The following is a 23540-nucleotide window of genomic DNA, read 5'->3' on the forward strand; positions in this document are numbered from 1 at the left end:
ATTTGAATGGAGATGGATGGAGCTGGATCCATATAGGAGAAGAGGAAGCTGCAGATAAAACACATTGCAGCTACATATCATTATACAGAGATTAGTCATAGGAAAGCAGGCATGGTCAGAATCCTTTGGATTCAATTCCTATGTCTCTAAATATTAAAGTATTTCACTTAAACCCAGACTACTGTATTATGGCTATTCTCTATCTGGGAACCGTGGATGTATGGTTGCCTGTAATATATGTAATATATTATCATGCAGGCTTTATATATACGATATGTGTTTTTCAGAGGAAGTGATCAGCAAATCGATCCCATAGATTTTTCAGTAGGCAAATGATGACAAAATATTGTTATTATGAGCCAGCATTCATTCCCTTACACTCTTCATCTGCTGCACAAATGCAGCATGCTGCGACAATTGAGGTTTTTTTTTCCCTTTTAAGAGGGAAAGTGGGATTATTATTTTGTTTGTGACAGAAACGAAAGTGAACATACAGAGAGACTGAACAACCGAGGAGAATGATTTCACAACTGATTATATATATAACACACACACACACACACACACACACACACACACACACACACACATATACCTGTTAAAATTAATGTATAAACAATTCTATTATTTCTATTTCTATTATTTTCTAATATTCTATTAGAATACAAAATAAACCGTACTCCAGAAACGCTCAGTGTGGTTTGGGGCTACAGATGTATACAATAATTACACTATAGATGTCACTACATGTGAGAGATCTGCGTGTATACATAAAGGGAGCTCAGTCAGTATCTAATGCTGATGGGGGCGATTTACATGGAAGTTCTATGGTGGCCATAGAAGATAATTCATCTAACCTGATTCTTCTGGTTACTACATTTTCTGATTATTAATATAAATATTTGACATTTTATCAGATCGGCTTATAATCACATGGATAAATATTTACCAACAATTTCTTGTGTTGAACAAAGCTAAAATGTATTTTTATGTAGTTTTTCTCATTGAAATAATGTTGTATTTGGGGAGTAGTATAGACACCCTCCTTCCCACCCCCACCTGATACTCCGCCTGTCTTCTCACCTATATACACATATGCAGCAGACACCTGATGTATTCTATTGTTCTTCCTGGCCAGATTGTTTAGCACCCGGTGCCCCCGATGCCAGGGCACACTGCCCCGCTCCGAGCTGGTGATGAGGGTTGGAGAACGGGTCTATCACACCGATTGCTTCCGATGTTCAGTCTGTAGTCGGCGACTGCTTCCAGGAGAAGAAATCAGTCTCAGAGATCAGGAGCTCTTGTGTGGGGCCGACCATAACATTCCAGGTAGGATACTCACTAAGACAGGTACAAGACATACAGCTGATCGCTTCTCCTCTCTATGGTATAACTGCCCTGTAATACCACGTTTCTCCTGCAGGGGGCCATGCAGAGAAAATTAATAGATGAACCTGAAGCTGGTTTTGTCAAGATGCAGTGATAAGAAATTGTTACTCACCTAAACACCAGTACAGCTTACTTGTCCTCCACCACCTGTACTAATGTATCCAGCATCTGCTCAGTACATCATCTTATTCTAGTGGAAATACTAATTCCCAGATCTCATTAAACACACTACTGTTCTTCTGTGTTTTGGTGATTTAAAGTGAACATGTCAGCTGTTATTCATGTTACAAACTGCTGACACTGTTAGCTGCTAGGTCAAGAAGACACCTTACCTTTCATATATCCAGCTGTGCTTCCAGAACACAGAAAAATACTTCTCTTTTCCAGTTCTTCTCCCCCCCCCCCCCCCATACCTGGCCCTGCTTGTGTTTCAGATGAAGCTGACTGTCAATCAAACTGGAACAGGGATAGGAGGGGGAGCATGGAGCCATTCCAGCTTGCAGCATTTCAGCAGCTTAAGATAGCCTCCCTGACACTTTCCACAGGAGAAAAAAAAACTATTTTTCTATGGTAGGAAGGTATTCACTGATCTCAGGGAGATCAGCTACAGAAGTCACTGTAAGCTGCTGCTTAAAGGGGTAGTTCAGCAAAAAAAAAAAAAAAAAAATGTTTTCTTTCAAATCAGTTGTTGCCAGAAAGTGCCAGAGATTTTACTTTTTTTTTAAAGAAAATCTCAAGTCTTTCAGTACTTATCAGCTGCTGCATGTTCAACAGGAAGTAGTATTTTTTTCCAGTCTGGAGAGCAGGAGAGGTTTTCTATGGGGATTTATTACTGCTATGGACAGTTCCTGACAAGGACAGAGGTGGCAGCAGAGAGCACTGTGTCAGACTGGAAATAATACACCACTTCCTGCAGGACATATAGCAGCTGATAAGTACTGGAAGACTGTGACTTGCTTCTATTTTTTTATTAGAAGTAAATCACAATTCTCTTGCACTTTCTCGTACCAGTTGATTTAAAAGTTCTTTTTTTTTTTTTTTTTTTTTGCTGAACTACCAATTTAAAGTGGTGAAAACGTAGGTGCATTGACCCCCTTGGAAATACAAATATGGAAAAATATGTTATGGGACTAGCCTTTTACTAACAGCCTATAGTGTGATCATTTTATAAAGTATCTGGGAACTTTTGCACTTACTTTTTACTACATGTAAAGTAAAATAACTGTATAGTGTTAAGCGCTTTTACCAGCAGCCTACAGTGTCTGCTTTTGGCTGGCTTCACACTGCCTCAAAATTTTGGGAAAAACTCCAATAAAAACATCATGACTCTTTTTTTTTTCTAGCAAAAAAACTCCAGCGGCCAGATGTTAGCTGGAAGGCAATGTAAGTTTATGATCTGCCTTACACACAGCGGTTTTTTTTTTTGTGTGGCATTGTTTTCTCCTCTCTGCATTATTTAGGCTCTGTGGCAGTTTTTCCAATACGCAGCATTCTGAGGGTGTGGCTTTTTTAGGCGAACTGTGGCTTTTTTTCTACCATAGACTTCCATGAAATTGTTCTGGTGTTTTTTTTTTTTTTTCCTGGCGTTTTTGTCATGTTTAGAATTTTTGCCCTCACACAGACTTTTTTTTGTGTTTTTCAGGGCAAAAGAAATGCCAGAAAAGATGCCAATGCGGCGCATGGCAGTTTTTAAGCATCTGCATTTTTTTCTAGCGTTTGTGAATGATCTTGTTTGTGGTTTAGGCGTTTTTGCTTGCTTAACTTTTTTCCTCTGCCGTTACATGACATAACTGCTGTACCACAAAAGGTGGGAAAAAAGAAAAATCCATATGCACAGCAGTGTAGTTTTTTAGACAAAACCAGAACAGATCATAAACTTTTTTATTTTTTTTATTGATGTTTTTCCTGGATTTAAGGTAGTAGGAAGCCAGCCTTAGCTGGTCTCCCTGAGATCAGTGATTGTTTTACCATGGTGGTCTACTAGGCATCACTCCCGCCTAGTCAGAATCCTGCTCAACACTGATGAGGGGCAAAACCCTGAAACAGCTGTCTGTGGATGGATGCCAGCCTTGGTATTTCCCTGGTCATATCATTTGACTTAAGTTGGATATTGAATTGAATAGGATACTGAAAGCGGACCTTTAATATGGCGGTTACAGGAGCCACCCCTCGGCTGGGCCCTTCCCAGCGGGATACCTTGCTAATCCTGTGTTTCTTAAATGAGGCTCCGTGGGCTCTTTTTGCATATAGTAACAGACACATGGTAACTTTTCTATATCAGCCAGCTATGTAACAGTGTTACCGTTAGAAACATAACTTGCATCTGACAGATTCACTTTAAAGGGGTTATCCGAGATTAAAAACACATAGGGGGAGATTTATCAAAGTGGTGTAAAGTAGATTTGGCTCAGTTGCCCCTAGCAACCAATCAGATTCCACTTTTTATCCCTCACAGATTCCTTGGAAAATAAAAGGTGGAATCTGGTTGCTAGGGGCAACTGAGCCAATTCTACTTTACACCAGTTTGATAAATCTCCCCTAAAGCTTTCTTCCAGTAACAGCACCTCAATTTTGTGTGCATTGCAGCTCTCGGAATCAGCGCTGAGATTCCGGGTGGAACTCCTCCGCACAGACTCGGTGCTAAATCCTGCCTTCCGATAGCTACAATGGGAGTGTGCGCGTGCGAATTGACATGTCAATGCTGTTTTTGGAAGAAAGAAGCTATGAGTTTTCTCCTCCTGGATAAGCCCTAAATTAATTATTAACGTTTATGTGTTTAATAGTATTCATTACTTATTAGTAATTAAAAACCGCTCCAGCCACCATATGAGTGTGCCTGGAAATCAATTAACCATTCATTTCCAGGCACACTACGGCCAAAATGACTGGCACACAGTATGTGAGGCCGAAATGACAGGCATACAGTATGTGAACTGTCAATTATTTGTTTTGAAACAATGGGTGCAAATAATTGACAGGTCAATTATTTGTGCGGTCATGTTGAACAATGGCTGTTGTTCAACCCACTGTATGAACAACGGTCGTTTCAATTTATTTCAATTATGTTCATTTTTTCTGACAAGAACGGCCATTGTTATAATCAGCAACAACGACCGTTCTTGTAAAATAAAAAAACATAGTGTGAACATAGCCCGAGGCTGCGTTCACACTACGTATATTTCAGTCAGTATATGTATATTTCAGTCAGTATTGCAACCAAAACCAGGAGTGGATTAAAAACACAGAAAGGATCTGTTCACATAATGTTGAAATTGAGTGGATGGCCGCCATTTAATGGCAAATATTTGCTGTTATTTTAGAACAACGGCTGTTATATTGAAATAATGGCCGTTATTTACTGTTATATGGCGGCCATCCACTCAATTTCAACATTGTGTGAACAGAGCCTTTCTGTGTTTTTAATCCACTCCTGGTTTTGGTTGCAATACTGACTGAAATATATACGTAGTGTGAACGCAGCCCCAAGCTGTAATGCCAGATACTAGGCATTGACAAGTGTGGCACTGTTTTACTGTTGTGTTCTCATAGGATTCCTTTCCATAATAACAAAGATAATATGAAGGAGGGGCTTAATCCGATACCACATAATAAGTACCTGCTTATCTGCTACACCTAGAAAGGTCTCATACAGAACAGATGATAGATTGTGTTCCTCTTCATTGATTTGGTCTGTATTTATGTACATTATACACCCAGCTAGCCACTATCTACACATTAGAGTTATGGAAACGAATGCAGACATCATGATACACATAATATTTCACTACAGTATTCTCCATTGTCTAAGTAAATGAAATAAATACAGTTCTTTTCTTAGTTACTATACACAACACCTACTTTTACTCTTTCATTGCGCTGATTTTTATATTTCAGTGTTCACTAAACCAATTGAAGGCCAAAAGGGTAGTCTAACCTATGTGGGTACTTACCAGATCATAGTCCTTAAAGGAGAAGTCCGGCGAAAATTTTTTATTACAGTATTGTATTGGCCCCCAAAAGTTATTCAAATCACCAATTTATTACGGGAAATCCTTATAAAGTGCTTTTTTCCCTGCACTTACTACTGCATCAACGCTTTACTTCCTGGATAACATGGTGATGTCACGACCCGACTCCCAGAGCTGTGCGGGCTGTGGCTGCTGGAGAGGATGATGGCAGAGGGATACTCAGTGTCCCTCCAGTGCCCTGTGTCCCTCAGTGTCCCCCTGCCATCATCCTCTCCAGCAGCCACAGCCCACACAGCTCTGGGAGTCGGGTCGTGACATCACCATGTTATCCAGGAAGTAAAGCCTTGATGCCGTAGTAAGTGCAGGGAAAAAAGCAGTTTATAAGCATTTCCTGTAATAAGTGTATATTGGTGATTTGTATAACTTTTGGGGGGCAATACAATACTTATATAAAGTATATAAATTTTTTTGACGGACTTCTTCTTTAAGTGTGTCCAGTATGTTCTTTATAAGGATTTCCTAGTTCAGCTCAACCGTAGAGAAGAAACTATAGTTACATAGCTACATCATTAATATTCAGTTCTGTGATTTTTACTGTAATAAACATTTCCAACAAACATTTACTGGATAATCTCTTGCCAGTACTACTCAACCATATATACGGAAGGAGGCAGCGGCTGGTCCTGTGCATTTATCGATATATTTATTTATTTTAACAAATAAGCTTATTTACATAGTGCAAAGTTATTCCACGGCACAAGAATGGATTCACATGTGTATAATAAGCCTTCTGAACCCTATAGTATTTGTTAGTTTATGGGCTGAAGGATTAGAAATGTAGGCAAATTAGAGGAATACAGGAAAAGGGCAAAGGGATGACTACCCCAGGGACAAATGATATAGTATGCTACAAGTAATGCAGGGTCTGAGAGAGTGAAACATAATACAGGTTTTCTGTCTGTGGTGGTCTTTAAATCCCCCTCCTTAGGCCATGCATTAACAAAGTGCATCCGTTTTTGCCTTGAGTGTACCATTATATATCTCCTGGGCCTCTTGTTCATATAGATAAGGGCCACGCTGCTGAAAGCTCCATCACCAGTTTCTCTTGGTAAAGACAAACATATTTTTTGTCTACCCCGTTTTGAAGTATGTGTGAATAAATGTCATGTACTGTAATGTATTCATGCATACTACACATGGAAAATGTGTCAGGAAGCCAGGACATGGATTAGCCCTGTTCATGAGGCCAATCTGTATCTAAGACCATGCCAAAATATGTGGCCGCTTTTGTGCCATATTATCTAAGGAAAAACACACATTGTAAATCTAGCTAAAGGAGTAATACAACAAATGAGGAAATTCCCATAATTCCTTCAGAAAATCAAATTATTATGTTCTCCCACATGTGTGTATTACACGCTGAAGTCTCTGATGAGTTTCACACGTTCCATGAAAATCAGAACCTACGGATAGGTAAGCTGTGTGTGGAATGAATCACCCCCGCATCATGTATCAGTATGATGCCAGGAGCAGAGAAAGTGTTTGAATCTGTGATTCCTCCCACTACACAGCTTACCTGTGAATAGCCCTTTATAGCAAATATTATACCCATCTTATTCTTTATATTCATAAATTATAAACTGACTGCCCTGTGGTGAAATAAGGCTGGGTTCACACACAATATTTTAGAGCTCATTTTGATCAATATTTGTATCAAAATCAGGAGTGGAACTTAAACTGAGGAACACTATAAGGCTATGTTCACACATGGTATTTTTCTTAACCAAAACCAGGAGTGGATTGAAGATGCAGAAACTGTGCAAATCTTTCTAATTGAATACCTATCCATTATAGTATCTTCTTTCCTTTGATCATTGACTTAACATTTTTTTATGGAACGTTTTTTTAAAAGATTTTTTTTTCTGCAATTCCTTTTTAATAGAAGCCTATATGCAGTTTACAAACCAGCTGTTTATTTGGGCCAGAATAGGACCCAAAAAAGTGCCACAAAATGGCTGTTCTTTTAAACAGAAATGGCCCAAAAAATTCAATTGCACTTAATTTTACGACTGTTATAATTATAGCTGTAAAATTCAACCACATAGGAACTCACAGAAGTTTTCCAGTGGATTCAATAGGAATAAAGCGCCAAGTTCTGGAGATATAAAACCAACGTTTTGTACTGTATGTGAAAATAAGGTTCAAAATACGTAGTGTGAACACAACCATAGCCTCAGGGTGGATTTACACGTTAGATTTTGTTGCAGAAATTTCTGCCACTAAAAATCATAAAATTTTTTTTTGCAAAGGGTTGTTTCTGCAGCAAGCAAATGGAGAAGGGCAGTGACAGAAACTTCTTGGAATGGCCCCTTTAATTAGCTATTGGCAGGGGTGCGAGGAGCCAGCCTACCACCAATGTAATATTGATGGTCTGTCCTAAGGATAGGACATCAATATTAAAGTCTCAGAAAACTCTTTAGGGCTATGTTCCCTCAATGTAAAAAATAAAGGCAAATAACGGCCGTTGTTGCAAAACAACAGCCATTATCTTCCCTAATTTTTACATTGTGGGAACATAATCCTAAAGAGTTTTCTTGTGATCAAATGTAGCCCTTTTCCATAGGAGACAGAATAACTAGTGAATCATTGAGAGTTTCTTCTGGAAATTGGGAAGCTCAGCCTTTTCCCTGTGCACACTTGTGTCTATTATTTTTTTTACATTTATTTTTAATCATATTATATTTTGACGCTATATCAGTATATAAATTCACTGTATTTTTGTATCTTTGTGGTAGATACTGGCAGATCATCATCACTTAGGTCTCATATCCACAAGCAAACAGAGAAGACCACAAGAGTACGGACAGTTCTAAATGAGAAGCAGCTACACACTCTACGGACATGCTACGCAGCCAACCCCCGACCAGATGCCTTGATGAAGGAGCAGCTTGTTGAAATGACTGGTCTCAGCCCTAGGGTGATCCGGGTCTGGTTTCAGAATAAGCGTTGTAAAGACAAGAAGAAATCCATTCTCATGAAACAACTTCAACAACAACAGCAACTCAATGACAAAACTGTAAGTAGAGTACTTACATTTATTGGTAATAACAGTGCTAGCATGACAAGGGTCATGTAATCCATAGAGTACCAATCACATTTAAGCTTATTGTATTCTGGATACTTATAACTACTTAACAAAAGCCAACATAGTATAAATCACAAGAAGACTTCTAGCTTTCTAGTTCCTCACATCTGAATCAAATAGAAAGCAGTCTTCTGGTTTGTAAGTATTGACTGTAACTACATTAAGGAGTCCGTCTCCCACTATGGCACCAAGGGTGTGGTTGGGAACTGCATCCTTAGAATAAATTGTACATGTTGTTGCTACTTTTTCTTATGATCTTATGACCTTTTTCATCATACTTCTTTGTACTTTTCCTCTGTAATTCCTCCTTTACATGAATCAATAAATTGACGTATGGGCATAACCATTCCCTTTGTCAATAAAGAGCATCTCTACAGTCTAAGGCTTGTTCCACATACCTTTATTGATATACATCCATAATATGGATCCAAAATACTGATGGATTACAAAAGAAATGCCATTAGTACATCATCAGTATTGCATCCAAGCACCACCGTCACACAAACTTTTTTTTCCCCATTTGACATCTAAAAAAAACCAAAACATTTTTATTATCCAGGAACAGTGTCACAGAGTGGTGTCTTCAAGGAAAGGAAATGCAAACATGTGTGTGATACTGCTGATGCTTCCCCCGCTCCCTCACTAGCCCCCCCTCATCTCCTCACTGAATGATAGACAGACAGTTCTTTCCATTCAGGTTACCTCCTGTCCATTCTTGTCTTCCTCAGGGTGGCTGAAATCCCCTGCAGGTGCTGTCCTGTCCATTCATGGTGTGTGCGCTCTTCATCTTCTGTGGTGGCCTTCCAGATCTACCATGTGTACGCAGACACCGACACACAGCACTACAGCAGTCTTGAAGGCCACCACAGAAGATGAAGTGTGTACAGCGCACAAGAATAGATGGGACTGCGGGGGATTTCAGCTAACGGGGCGGCAGAGTAGGGCGGACACCTGCAGAGTTGCTGACACAACTCTGACACTGTCCCTGAATAATAAGCGAGTTTTTAGTTTTTTTTTATTACTAAAATAATGAAACAGACATATGAAATAAAGGTTTTTACAGACTACATATGCAATACACTACTGATAGCTGGCTGTGCTTTTATATGCAATTTCCTGCTGCCAGTTTCCCTTTAATCACGCCAAAGCAAACCTGGCGTGCCAGATAGCCATGCCCCTTCTATGCTGTGTTCAACACACTTTTTCTAAAGTGACTAGTGTGGCATAAATCTGATCATCAGATGATCTGTCTTACTTGTTTACCTGGAAACAGGTTTGAGGGTATGTTCACACTGAGGAACAGAGGAGTATTCAGCAAGGAAATTAAGAGGAAAGTTTTCTGCTTTAAATTCCTCACCTAATTTATCTCTGGCAGGATAGGAGTGGAATTTGAGTGGAATGCAAGTGGAATTCAAGCAGAATTTCATGCAGAATTTAAGCCTCATTGACTTCTATAGGATTCCTTTAGCAAAATCCGCCCAAAGAATTGACATGTCAATTCTTCAGGCAGAAAACGGATCTGCAGCAGAAAATTCTGCTCAGAAGGCAGTGTGAACATCAGAACGGAAATCCCATTGAACAGAGACGTTGCTCTGTACATATTGTACGGGAGGAATTTCAAGCTGAAATAAGAGCGGATTCCTCTTCAATTCCTCACCTAATTCCTTACCTATTCCTCAGTGTGAACTTCCCTAAAGAAATAATAAATCCCCCAACTTTTTATTTATTTATTTAAAAAAATACATGTCCTCCATTTGTGGTCCATTCCTGGTTATGGCTTTTGCATTTAAAAAACCTGATTGTGAGAACACACCCTAAGGATACATTCACATAACTTGAACTTAAATGGGCCAAAAGCAGACAACAGCTGAAAGAATCACTGTTTTTTGCTTTTGGTTTATTCAATCAGCTGTTTATGGCTCTAAATAAGGTTAAGAAACATTTGCAGTTTTACAAAGCTTGCCCTGTTTTCAAGAACCCTACTCCTCAGGGTTTTAGTTTCCAAACCGACAGATTTATTAATGTATCCAAATGTCGTTAGTAAATCTAAAACTAAAACCTAACCTTCCCGCCACCCTAGAAGTGGCTGATTTTTAGAACGGAAAACCTGTTAAAAATTAATTATAAATATGTCAGCTATGGCAGGTTTTAAAAGGACAAACCCACAACACGCCCATTTTTTATTTTTTTTTTAAACCACAAAATGGTGTGTCAGTTTTTAGAGATTTTTTGTGGCGCACAACGTTAGTAAATGTGGTGAAACAGAAAAAAAAAATGGTAAAAAAACATCAATTTGTTGACGGAAACACATTAGTAAATCAGCCCCATTGCGTTGTTATAGCCAAAGACTAGGTTCACAAAATGTCTTTTTTTGGCTGTTTGACGGCCGTCTTTTTGGGTGTCCATCATTTTTATGTCAAATAACGTCCGTTATTTGCCATTGGCATCTGTGATTTCAAAATAGCGGACATTATTTGGCCTCAAAATGACGGACGTCTAAAAAGACAGCCGTCGAATGGCCAAAAAAGACATTGTGTGAACCTAGCCTAACACTGACAGAAAAGAACTGTGCAGGATTCTAATCGAGAATACTAAGATTTAGTTAAACACTCACACGACATTCAAAAAACAGAAAAGATGCAGTTTTTGCTGCGATTTAATAGATTTCAGTGCAATACATTGATGTCAATGGAATGACGGACGCCCAATGTGCACAGTGTACTAAATGAAGGATGTTGTCTGTGCGGACGTCAAAATAATGATCAGGACAATTATTTTTGGACGTCTTTTGCAAACAAGGAGCATTATTTTTTATATGTTCACACACAGTTTTTCTTTTTCACTGTCCTTTCACCGTTTTATTAACTATTACATTTAATGGGCTTTTCAAATGTATTTATATTTAAAATTTTTATTTAAAATAACGCCCGTTTTTGCCTTAAATTAACTGACGACAGTGGCAATGCATTGAAGTCAATGAAAAGACGGACATCCAATGCACACAGTGTATTGAATAACGGATGTTTTTGCCACGGACGGCAAAATGATGATTATATTTGGACGTCTTTTGCAAACAGCGGACGTTTTTTATTAGTAGTTCACATACTGTTTTCCTTTTGTCAACGTTCTTTCTCTGTCTTTACTATTAAATTCAATGGACTTTTCAATTTAGCCACACCCAAAGTTCAATTAGTAACCCCAAATTAGAATAATGTACAAACACTAGTCATTGCACTAAGGGGAGGCCAGACAACTAAATAACGACCGTTATTTTAGACTCAAAATAACGTACGTCATTTTAAGCGGAGCTGAAAAAATGTGTGAACATAGCCTTACACTGTTTTCGTTACGTTATGTTTATTTTTGCTATATATAAAAATGTAGTCAACCTTTATGTTTTTTCCTCCTAAAGTGTATGAAACACTCATAAAATGGAAAAAAAAATGCAGTGTGAACCTAGCCATGCACGCATACAGTTTTTGATGAATTTTTTATTTTTTTAACCTTTATGCCTTTTTTATGCAGTTTTTCTGGCATTTTTCCAATATGGTGTTTTCATTTCTATTTTACATTTACATTTTTCCTGTATATTTCCTCTTCCTTTAGAATCCATGTTAATCTACTCATGGCTTGCACGATTCTAACCTTAAAGTATTTAGTTTTAGGAAATATTTTATGAACTGTTTGTATAGAAAGACACACATGCACACATGCTGTTTGCATTATTGTTAGTGAAAAGAAATAGAGTAGAACTCCTACACATACAGGTAAATGCTACTTGTACAAAAAAAGCAAAAAAAAAACCAACTTCTGGCATTTGCCATTTTTCTGTTAAATAAAAATATACCTGCACAAAGCTATATCTCAACATGTACCATAAGTTGTAGGCAGCATAGAAACGGTAAAAACAGCACTGTTTCTGATGGTTCACAGAGATAATACATGTGGTGCGATGCATCAGCGGTGTGTATACTATCGAATATTGTTTCACATCTTTCATGTGGATTGAAGATTCTTTCATGATCTTCATACTACGGTAATATTCTTGTGCTTTTTGTGATTTTTTTTTTTCAATGATCTTTTCTACAGAGCCTTCAAGGGCTAACAGGCACACCACTTGTAGCAGGAAGTCCCATCCGCCATGACAGTGCTGTACAGGGCGCTGCAGTTGAAGTACAGACCTATCAACCTCCATGGAAAGCACTGAGTGATTTTGCACTGCAGAGTGACTTGGAGCAACCTGCATTTCAACAGCTGGTGAGTAAAGCATGTATAGTAAAAGGAAAGCTGTTTCCTTACACAGTGATAGAAAGTAGTCGGGCATATGTGGATAACATGTGAGTTTAGTGTCACACATATCATTTCCCTGCACACCACCGTACATTAGTACTAGTTTAGGAAAATACTAGCCAACCTACCAAAATGTTGAGTCTGGATGAAAATCATAGCGTTAATGGAAACATAGTAATAAAATTATCATATTCTTCATGTGTAAAAGGGAAAAGTGCAGTTTGACATGAACGCCATACATTAGGACCCCAGCACTTATTTTGTAACACAAATGACAATTTTTGGTGTTGCTTAGGAGCCTTTGCTTTACCTGTCAATCAGTAGATATGGTGTCTGTGTGGACAACTTATATGCATCATGGCCATATCAACTGTTCTGTTTGATGTAGTTATCTTCATTTACATAGGCATATGTATTATGTTTAGTCATAATTTCTGCATAAACCACTTTATAATGATAAAATTATTGAGGTTGTTAGCCATGTGCATGGTCACTGCAGTCCATTTACTCCAATAGTATCATTTCTTTGTGTGACACTATACGTACCCCTCCACTCACAGTTTAGTGCCACTACCTGATGAAGGTGCCTTAACAACACACTACTTAGCTGGGGATGCTATAGCTAATCACTGGCCTTAGCAGTTATGTATATGAGCAAGTACAAGTGACCACTGAGGCCACTGATGGGCTCCATCGTCTCATGCTGAGTGTGCTGGGACTTCTGCCAGAAACTCTGGGGTGGCAGTGGCATTGGACCAGGAACAGGAGGAGTAAGTATAGTTTTGTTTTGTTTTTTATCCTACTATTACTGCCCCCTAGACAATTTTGTAAAAGCCTGAAAACACACTGTAATATGGAAAGTGATTGCAGTCTACGTACAGTTCTAGACAAAAGGAAAAAAAAATCATAAGTGGGCAAGAGGCATGTTGAATATAAGTCACGCTGAGTCTGGAAAAACAGTAGCCACACTTGATTTTATCTAGTAGAGCTCCTGTGCAGAGTAACGCAGCAGTTACAGGTAACAAATAATATGAAAATGGTGCAATATTGGCTTTTATTTTCTTTAGAGAAAGAATCAGCAAGCGTTTTAATGCTGGTCACTTTTGCAACATTTGAAGTAATTGATAAACTGGTGATAAATTGGAAATTTGCCATTTTACTTATTCTAAATGAATTGCTACTGTTACTATTCATTTTCTTTATTACCTAATAAAAACTAACAAAGCTAATGTATGTTCCATAGTGTCAGCACATGAATGCAAACACCTTGTAACACCTTGTAATGTGCAAAGCCAGGTGTGGAAAAATGCTGTAAGAACAATAGAAGTGTTAATTGTCCATCTTTATCAATTAACAAAATGCAAAGTGAATGAACAGAAGGTGAAATATAAATCAATTCAATATTAGGTGTGACCACTCTGTGCCAGCATTAATTCTTCTAGGTAAAGTTACACACTTTTTTTGAGAGAACTCGGCAGGGAGGGTGTTCCAAACATCTCAGAGAACTAACCGCAGATCTGTGGGGTTCATGTAAGACTTAATGATATTGAGACCAGGGCATTTTGGAGGCCATATCATCACTTCCAGGACTCATTCTTCCTCTTTATTCTGAATATACTTCTTAAGGGTATGTCCACACTACAGAATTCTCGCTGATAACTTGCCATGGATTCCGCCGCTCGAATCGACATGCTCCCGCTTGAAGTTCTCCCGGTCCCATAGACTTCATTCTATGGTCAGGTGGATTCCACCTTCGACCCAAAGAATAAACCTGTTCATACTTTGGGCGGACGGCGGAATCTGCCTGACCATAGAATGGAGTCTATGGGACGGGTGGAGAGTGAAGCGGGAGCACGCGGGGACAAGTGGCAGAATCCGCAGCAAGTTATCTGCAAGAATTCTGTAGTGTGGACATGCCCTTATGACATTGGCTTGTATATTTGGGGTCATAGTTCTGCTGCAGAAAAAAAATCTGGAGGCAAATCTGATGAAAAGCATTCTTATTTGGCAGCATTTTTTTCACACCGGCCTAAAACTTTTGCACAGTAGTGTATATTTTTAAACACTTTGAGAGTGACTGCAAATCCCAGGAAGGTACCAGGCTGATACTTGCAGCAAATCTCTAAAACAAGCCAGAAACTGCTGTACAAACTACCACCACCCCTTGTTTTTTTCTGTGGCTGCTCTCAATGTGACATTTTACATAAGGTACAAAGCATAATATTATGTGACATACAGTCTTCGAACAGATATATGAAGGATGAGGCACTCACCAGTCCGTAAATATTCCTTGATTTTATTTCATGTCATATTCCAACAGGTGATTAGGACGCGGTCAGAACATGGTGAACGGGCGACAGCCTGTTTCGCGTGATGACGTTCACGCTTCCTCTCGGCCCTGAGGCAGGCATGTTCTGACCGCGTCCTAATCACCTGTTGGAATATGACATGAAATAAAATCAAGGAATATTTACGGACTGGTGAGTGCTTCATCCTTCATATATCTGTTCGAAGACTGTATATCACTGGAGTAGCTTGTTACGGATGATTGAGCACCACATAATCTGTGGGTCGTACTAGTAGTGGAATAAGCCAATGTACATATCAGCATCAGTAGTGCTGAGGTGAATTTGTGTGAGTAAAAATAATATTATGTGATATTATATATGTCTGCTCTAGAGCCCAATAACTTATTGTGGATGTCTCATTATGTTCTAGGTATCATTCTCCGAATCTGGATCTCTGGGAAACTCTTCTGGGAGTGATGTTACCTCCTTGTCCTCTCAGCTTCCTGACACCCCCAACAGCATGGTCCCCAGCCCTGTGGAAACGTGAGATCTGCACACTGGGACTGAGCAGCATGGACCCTGCATGAGACCCCTTGACACTCCTGAGAACAAACCCCAAGCACTCATACTGCAGGAACCTCTCCTTATCTTCAGGGCTGTGCATCAGTCAGGAACCTGCACATTTCCAACTTTTTACTACGATTTGGGAAGGAGACAGGAATTTATGGTTCTTTTTTGAACTGGTCTCACCCACAATTCATCTCAGAGGAGGATGACTTTAATGTGATCTCCAACCAGGGAAGGTATCACCTGCCTTACAGTGTTCAACTGGCTGAGACTCTGTCTTCTTTCCTAAACTCATGGGACTTAGAAATATTTATACATATCAAATGTTGAGACATTTGGTGAACTTGGTAATTTATCTTGTGGATCGAGGACTTTATTATCGAACAAAAGTAAGTTATTAATATTTATTGTCAAAAACGCAGTTAAGAAATGTTAATAAAAAATATTCTGAAGCTCTGATGCCTTCTATCTGACCTGACTAAGAATAGTGGAGGAAGTGGCTTTATATTATCCAGACGTAAGTTACTTGAATGAACAAAGTAAATGGCACAATCATACAACTGTGGGGCAGTCTTGGAATGAATGGGATTCTGACTCCTGAAGATTTTCTTTATACGTCTTCTGACTGCACTTTGACTCAGAGAAATGCATGGGCATTATAGTTGCATTCATCCTACTAGAAGACCTGTAGGACAAATTTATCAAGCTCCTTGTTACTTTTACCCAACATAAAAACTTCATGTACTGTATGTGTGGGAAAATGAGAGGGTGGCACTGTGTGCAACTCATTTACAAAAACTGTTCTGCCACTTGTCAGTATTAGTAAATGTGACGTTTGTTAGGGTCTTGGCTCATAGACCCCTAGAGATGACACCCTCTGATATGTCTTAGTGATATGTCAGATGTGGAGGTGGTCCTCCAATGTTTTACACCTTCTTATAGCTAGGTCCTTAAGAATGACTGCAAGGGGAGATGCCTAGAGTGATTTTTATGTTAATATTTATATGCTTAGGCTATGTTCCCACAGCTTTTCTTTTCTTGTTTGCATATTCATTAGCAATTTTACTGATGTTCTTTGGGGTACAACAAAAGTTATAGTGCTCCCCCCCCCCTTTTTTGCACATAGAAAAAAGGAATCCCTGGCACCTAATTTTACATCCATAACAAATACGGATGTAAAATCAATATGGGTAGCAGTTAGTACATTGGGGTAAAAAGGCATTATGTACAGTTTTATTTTTAATTCTATAACAGGTATTATGGGTGTTTACACTCAGGCTTGGTTTACATCCAACTTGAATTAAGAATATTAAGGATTACATTTTATCAAATATATTTAGCCAGATACTGGCCCAAATTTATAGCGAGTTTGTAACCACAATCTGACCCCCCCAAACCATTTGTACCTTCAGATAGCTGCTTTTAATCCATGATCTGTCCTGGGGTCCGTTCGGCAGGTGATGCAGTTATTGTCCTAAAAAACAACTTTTAAACTTGCAGCCCAGTGCCCAATGACCGGGGCTTATAGTATCTGTGCCCTAACTTTGCACCACCCCTCCGTCCCTCCTCCCCACCCTCTTCATCATTAGGAATGCCACTGGAACATTTTCTCCATGCTGAACGTTGCACAGGTCCTTAATGATTCAGCCCATGTGCTGTGCTGACACAGGTGAGGAATAGGAGACAATCTGCCTGAAGCATTCCTAATGATGAGGAGGGTGAGGAGGAGGGACAGAGAGGTTGTGCCAGCCTAATGCATACACAATCTAGGCCACGGCTGTTGGACACGAGGCTACAAGTTTAAAAGTTGTTTTTTAGGACAATAACTGCATCACCTGCCGAACGGACCCCAGGACAGATCTTGGATTAAAAGCAGCTATCCGAAGGTACAAGTGGTTTGGGGGGGTACAGAGTCGCTTTAAGACAGCATAAACCTAACATTGGATGCTGTAAATCAGGGGTGGGGAACCTCCGGCCCGCGGGCCGCATCCGGCCCCTGAGACCTCCCGATGCGGCCCGCGGCCCGCGGCTCCCCTGTGACACGCGCTGCTCTGGAGGAAGGAAGGAGCCGGCGCACACAGCATCCTCTGTGACAGCTGCCGTGCTGTCTGTGTCGGCTCCTTCCTCCTCCAAAGCGGCGCGTGTCTTCAGTCTCCTGCGGGCCGCGCGCGATGACGTCATTTCATCGCGCGCCGCCTGCAGGAGAAGACCGGCACAGAGGACCTGGGAGAGAAGAGGACCTGGGCGGAGGTAAGGTGAGTGGGATGTTTATTTTTTTTTATTTGGGGGTTAAATAGGCTACCAGGGACATGACTGATGGGGGGGGGGGACGGGGACAACTAGGCTACCAGGGACATGACTGATGGGGGGGGGGGACAACTAGGCTACCAGGGACATGACTGATGGGGGGGGGGGGACAACTAGGCTACCAGGGACATGACTGATGGGGGGGGGATAACTAGGCTACCAGGGACATGACTGATGGGGGGGGATAACTAGGCTACCAGGGACATGACTGATGGGGGGGGGGGATAACTAGTCCACCAGGGACATGAGTGATGGGGGGGGGGGATAACTAGGCTACTAGGGACAAGACTGTTGGGGGTTAACTGGTCCACCAGGGACATGACTGTTGGGGGGGGGGGGATAACTAGGCCACCAGGGACAAGACTGTTGGGGGTTAACTGGTCCACCAGGGACATGACTGTTGGGGGTTAACTAGGCTACCAGGGACATGAGTGTTGGGGGTTAACTAGGCTACCAGGGACATGACTGTTGGGGGTTAACTAGTCCACCAGGGACATGCCTGATGGGGGGGATAACTAGGCCACCAGGGACATGCCTGATGGGGGTTAACTAGGCTACCCGGGACATGACTGTTGGGGGTTAACTGGTCCACCAGGGACATGCCTGATGGGGGTTAACTAGGCTACCCGGGACATGACTGTTGGGGGTTAACTGGTCCACCAGGGACATGCCTGATGGGGGTTAACTAGGCTACCAGGGACAGGCCTGATGGGTTAACTAGGCCACCAGGGACAGGCCTGATGGGGGTTAACTAGGCCACCAGGGACATGACTGTTGGGGGTTAACTAGGCCACCAGGGACATGACTGTTGGGGGTTAACTAGGCCACCAGGGACATGACTAATGGGGGTTAACTAGGCCACCAGGGACAGGCCTGATGGGGGGTTAACTAGGCTACCAGGGACATGCCTGATGGGGGGTTAACTAGGCTACCAGGGACATGACTGAGGGATTAACTAGGCTACCAGGGACATGCCTGATGGGGGTTAACTGGTCCACCAGGGACATGCCTGATGGGGGTTAACTAGGCTACCAGGGACATGACTGGTGGGGTTAACTAGGCCACCAGGGACAGGCCTGATGGGGGTTAACTAGGCCACCAGGGACATGACTGTTGGGGGTTAACTAGGCCACCAGGGACATGACTAATGGGGGTTAACTAGGCTACCAGGGACAGGCCTGATGGGGGGTTAACTAGGCTACCAGGGACAGGCCTGATGGGGGTTAACTAGGCTACCAGGGACAGGCCTGATGGGGGTTAACTAGGCCACCAGGGACAGGCCTGATGGGGGTTAACTAGGCCACCAGGGACATGCCTGATGGGGGTTAACTAGGCTACCAGGGACATGCCTGATGGGGGGTAACTAGGCTACCAGGGACAAGACTGATGGGGGTTAACTAGGCTACCAGGGACATGCCTGATGGGGGGTAACTAGGCTACCAGGGACATGCCTGATGGGGGTTAACTAGGCTACCAGGGACATGCCTGATGGGGGTTAACTAGTCCACCAGGGACAAGACTGATGCGGGTTAACTAGGCTACCAGGGACATGACTGATGGGGGTTAACTAGTCCACCAGGGACATGACTGATGGGGGTTAACTAGGCTACCAGGGACATGCCTGATGGGGGTTAACTAGGCTACCAGGGACATGCCTGATGGGGGTTAACTAGGCTACCAGGGACATGGCTGGGGGCGTTAACTAGGCTACCAGGGACATGGCTGGGGGTTAACTACAATAGCAGGGGCACTAGGCGAACAATACCTTGCCTTGCCCTGGGTGCTGCAAACCCACGCTACTAACTGCCGCGCACGGTATGCGGCCCTCGAATGATTTTGTTAATGCCCGACCGGCCCTCGACATGGAAAAGGTTCCCCACCCCTGCTGTAAATAGTAGCCATATTGGATGTCACCCAGCTATCCTAGAATGTAATATTACTAAAATACAGCTAAGGAGACTTATGTCAAAAACAAAAAGAGCTCTGACTGTAGAGACACATGTAGTGGGCATAACTTAGCCAACTTAATACTGTGCTGCCATTTGGTGATTTGCAGCTAATTAGCAGTTTGACACTATGGGGGAAATTTATCTAACTGGTGTAAAGTAGAATTGTCTTAGTTGCCCCTAGCAACCAATCAGATTCCACCTTTCATTTTTCAAAGTATCTGTGAGGAACGAAAAGTGGAATATGATTGGTTGCTAGGGGCAACTGAGACAATTCTACTTTACACCATCTTGATAAATCTCCCCCAATGTGTGTCCTTAACGTCTGGGAGTATAAACATTGCAGAATAACCATACATCCTGCTAACATTATAAACCAATACATGTTAATGTATATCTTTCTGTTGCTCAGTAGTCCAACTGGAAATAAATGAATTCTAAGCATTCAAATAATGTCAAACTAATTGCTGTGTGATTGAAGTATCTTCCATGGCACTATACAGAGGCTGTATTCTGTTTTTACATCTGTGTTTTGGAAGCATAAGTAATACCATTTACAAGATGTCACGTTTATATTATATACATCATATGGCTGGGTTCACACTATGTATATTTGAGGCTGTATTTGTGAGGCTGTATAGCAACCAAAACCAGGAGTGGATTGAAAACACAGAAAGGCTCTGTTCACATAATGTTGTAATTGAGTGAATGGCCATCATTTAATGGCAAATATTTGCTGTTATTTTAAAACAACGGCTGTGGTATTGAAATAATGGCCGTTATTTACTGTTATATGGCGGCCATCCACTCAATTTCAACATTGTGTGAACAGATCCTTTCTGTGTTTTCAATCCACTCCTGGTTTTGGTTGCTATGAGGACCTGACATGAGGACCAAATACTGCCTCAAATAAACATAGTGTGAACCCAGCATTAATCTGAGGAGGCCTAATAGTGGAAGAATGTAATGCACATAGGTTACCACAGTGAAATGATGTATAAAGGGTTAATCTTAATGAAAATGACATGTTCATTGGGTTAAATGCTACGTCCCATGCGGCTAGAGCAGCATTTTACGGAGGGAGATAATTGTGGCTTTTCTGATACAGAATCAGTTTGGAACAGTCGCTTTAAATCAAATTATAGAAAACACAAACAGAATACTTGTTCCATAATTTTACACAAATGTAGCAATGTAACTAAACATAATTAGACGAAGCAAAGCATGTGTCCCAGGCACAAGTGAGAACCATAGCCCTCATACCATGGACACCCCAGTCTGCGTCCTCTAACATTGAGCTTGGTCCTATTACTTGTCTAGACAGCCGGCAGCTTGTTATCTCCCTCTGGCATCACCTGGAAATGATACACTGCAAGTCACCGCTATGGCCTGCTCTGGGGTCCAGCCCATCTCCCAAAACCAGTCTGGCGTGTCCTGGTTTATTTTCCTTTCCCAAGAGTAATAACTGTGTTGTGTAAGGGGGAAGGGATCTTGGCCCCAGGTTACAAAATGCCCAGGTCAGCTGCAGGGACATTTGTAGCCCTCGGAATGAATGAGGTTTCAGGAAATAAAGACAGATACTGAATGTAGAGGAAACCTAAGACTCCTAACCCCCTGCTCACAGGCTCTTCCTCTAGAGTTCACCTTACATGTTCCAGTCCTACTGAGTAGCTTTCAGTGCAGTCAGCTTTTACATTCTCCCTTGTGGGGCGGATAAAACTACTTATTTATGGCCTGGTGTGCACAGTCTACTCCAACCTGGGTGCTGCTATGTTTCCTATGGATTTTTAGTGGGTCAAAGGGGTAGTGTCTCTCCTTAAGGAGAGCCCGTCATAAAGATGTGTGGAGACTTACAGACCATTGCTGCTCCACTGAGAATTCTGGGAAGAAAAGATATGCAAAATAGCTCTCACATCTCTTGCTCAAGATGTGTGAGAGCTATTTTGCATATCCTTTCTATGGATTTTTAAAGAGACTTGGAAGGATAATGGAAAACATTTTGGGCTGTCTGTAATATTAGGCTATGTTCACACACTGTTGAAATTACAACTGTTTTTATTGGATACACACAAAAACACAGAAAAATGCAACAGCTCACCGCAATGACAAGATACAGACCCACTACAGACATGAAAATAGTATAAAGCAGCCCCCCCCCCCCAACTGCTAAAAAAAATTTCCCACAAAAATAATGAGGCTCTTGGTTACCATTTGCAAACAGTATAAACCACCCCACCACGATAAAGTGGCCTCATGCCCAGAATGGACCCTACACAGTACTATGGCCTCTCCATGGCATGAAATACGCCTATGCTCTGGGCATGCAGGATCCATCTTATACCAGGAAAAGTAATTACACCACCTGGGTGGGATGGGTGGAGTGCACAACCAAGTAGAGGCAGCCACTCCTCCCATCTGGTACACAGAAAAAAAAAGATTAATTTGGTCAGCTCTCCTAGAACACCATTCACACTAGGCAGAAGCAAGTTGCTATGGCTGAAATAGCAAACACACAAAAACACAGAAAAATGCAACAGCTCACCGCAATGGCAAGATACAGACATGAAAATAGTTAAAAGCAGCCCCACAACTGCTAAAAAAAAAATTCCCACAAAAATATTGAGGCTCTTGGTTACCATTTGCAAACAGTGTAAACCACCCCACCACGATAAGGTGGCCTTTTTATTGGATGACCGTCATTTAACAGCAGTTATAACAACAGCCGTTACTATATGAATAATGGATCTTGTTATATAATAACAACCATCATTTGCTGTTAAATGATGTCCTTCCAATAAAAAACGGTTGTCATTTCAATGATGTGTGAACATAGCCTAAGGGTATGTGCACACCACAGAATCCGCGCGGATAACCCGACGCACATTCTCCTGCCCGAGCACATTTCAGCCCTGCCATAGACTACATTCTATGGTCGGGTGGATTTCGCGGTCCATCCAAAGAATTAAAGGAATGGATGAATGGATGCATTTACACAGACAGATTTATCTGACAGATTTTTGAAGCCAAAGTCAGTAAAAGACTATAAACAGGGAACAGGTCATATAGAAAAGACTGAGATTTCTTATCTTTCAAATCCATTCCTGGCTTTGGCCTCAAAAATCTGTCAGATAAATCTCTCTGTGTAAATGCACCCTATGTTGCAGAACCTCACCCAAACTAGAGACAAGAGCAGGGCTGTCTCTGGAAGAAAGTGGCCATGTTTTTGTAGCGCTGGATAACCTTTGAAAAGGCAGGTAGTGATTTTACATTAACAGGTGGGCAGTGTTTGAGTTATCATTGAATTAATTTGTTCTAATATGAATTAGCATGAATTGGCATACTGTCTGGCCACCTTGTAACATATTTTTCCCAGTCATATGTTCGTTAAATTAACTGGAATAGACATGTCACCTATGTTGCACATATTCTGCATGGAGTGGGAAGCCCAGTGCGCTGTCCTGTAGACCCTTTTTTCTTGTCTTGGACAATCGTTAGGCTTATAGGAATGAAGGGCTGAACAAGTCATAAAATACTGTGCATGTGAGCTGGGCTTTAAAGTGCCACACTGGTTCAAATTTATTCTAAAGATAATAGTGTGCATATATCTTATATATAGTTAACTCTTGCAACCTGTTAATTT

At 41.2% G+C, this 23540-nt stretch overlaps 1 protein-coding gene across 1 annotated transcript in view; it reads left to right on the forward strand.

The window, feature by feature from the left end:
• The window catches only part of ISL2 (ISL LIM homeobox 2), a 22441-nt gene extending 5924 nt beyond the window's left edge, over positions 1-16517 (forward strand). The window contains exons 3-6 of the mRNA XM_069956328.1: positions 1139-1329; positions 8153-8433; positions 12592-12759; positions 15511-16517. Of these exons, the coding sequence (XP_069812429.1) occupies positions 1139-1329; positions 8153-8433; positions 12592-12759; positions 15511-15627 (757 nt within the window). The 3' untranslated portion in view covers positions 15628-16517. The remainder of the gene's footprint in view (positions 1-1138; positions 1330-8152; positions 8434-12591; positions 12760-15510) is intronic.
• Positions 16518-23540: the final 7023 nt, after the last annotated feature.

Source organism: Dendropsophus ebraccatus, chromosome 1 (genome assembly GCF_027789765.1).
Source record: "Dendropsophus ebraccatus isolate aDenEbr1 chromosome 1, aDenEbr1.pat, whole genome shotgun sequence".
Lineage (NCBI taxonomy): Eukaryota > Metazoa > Chordata > Amphibia > Anura > Hylidae > Dendropsophus > Dendropsophus ebraccatus.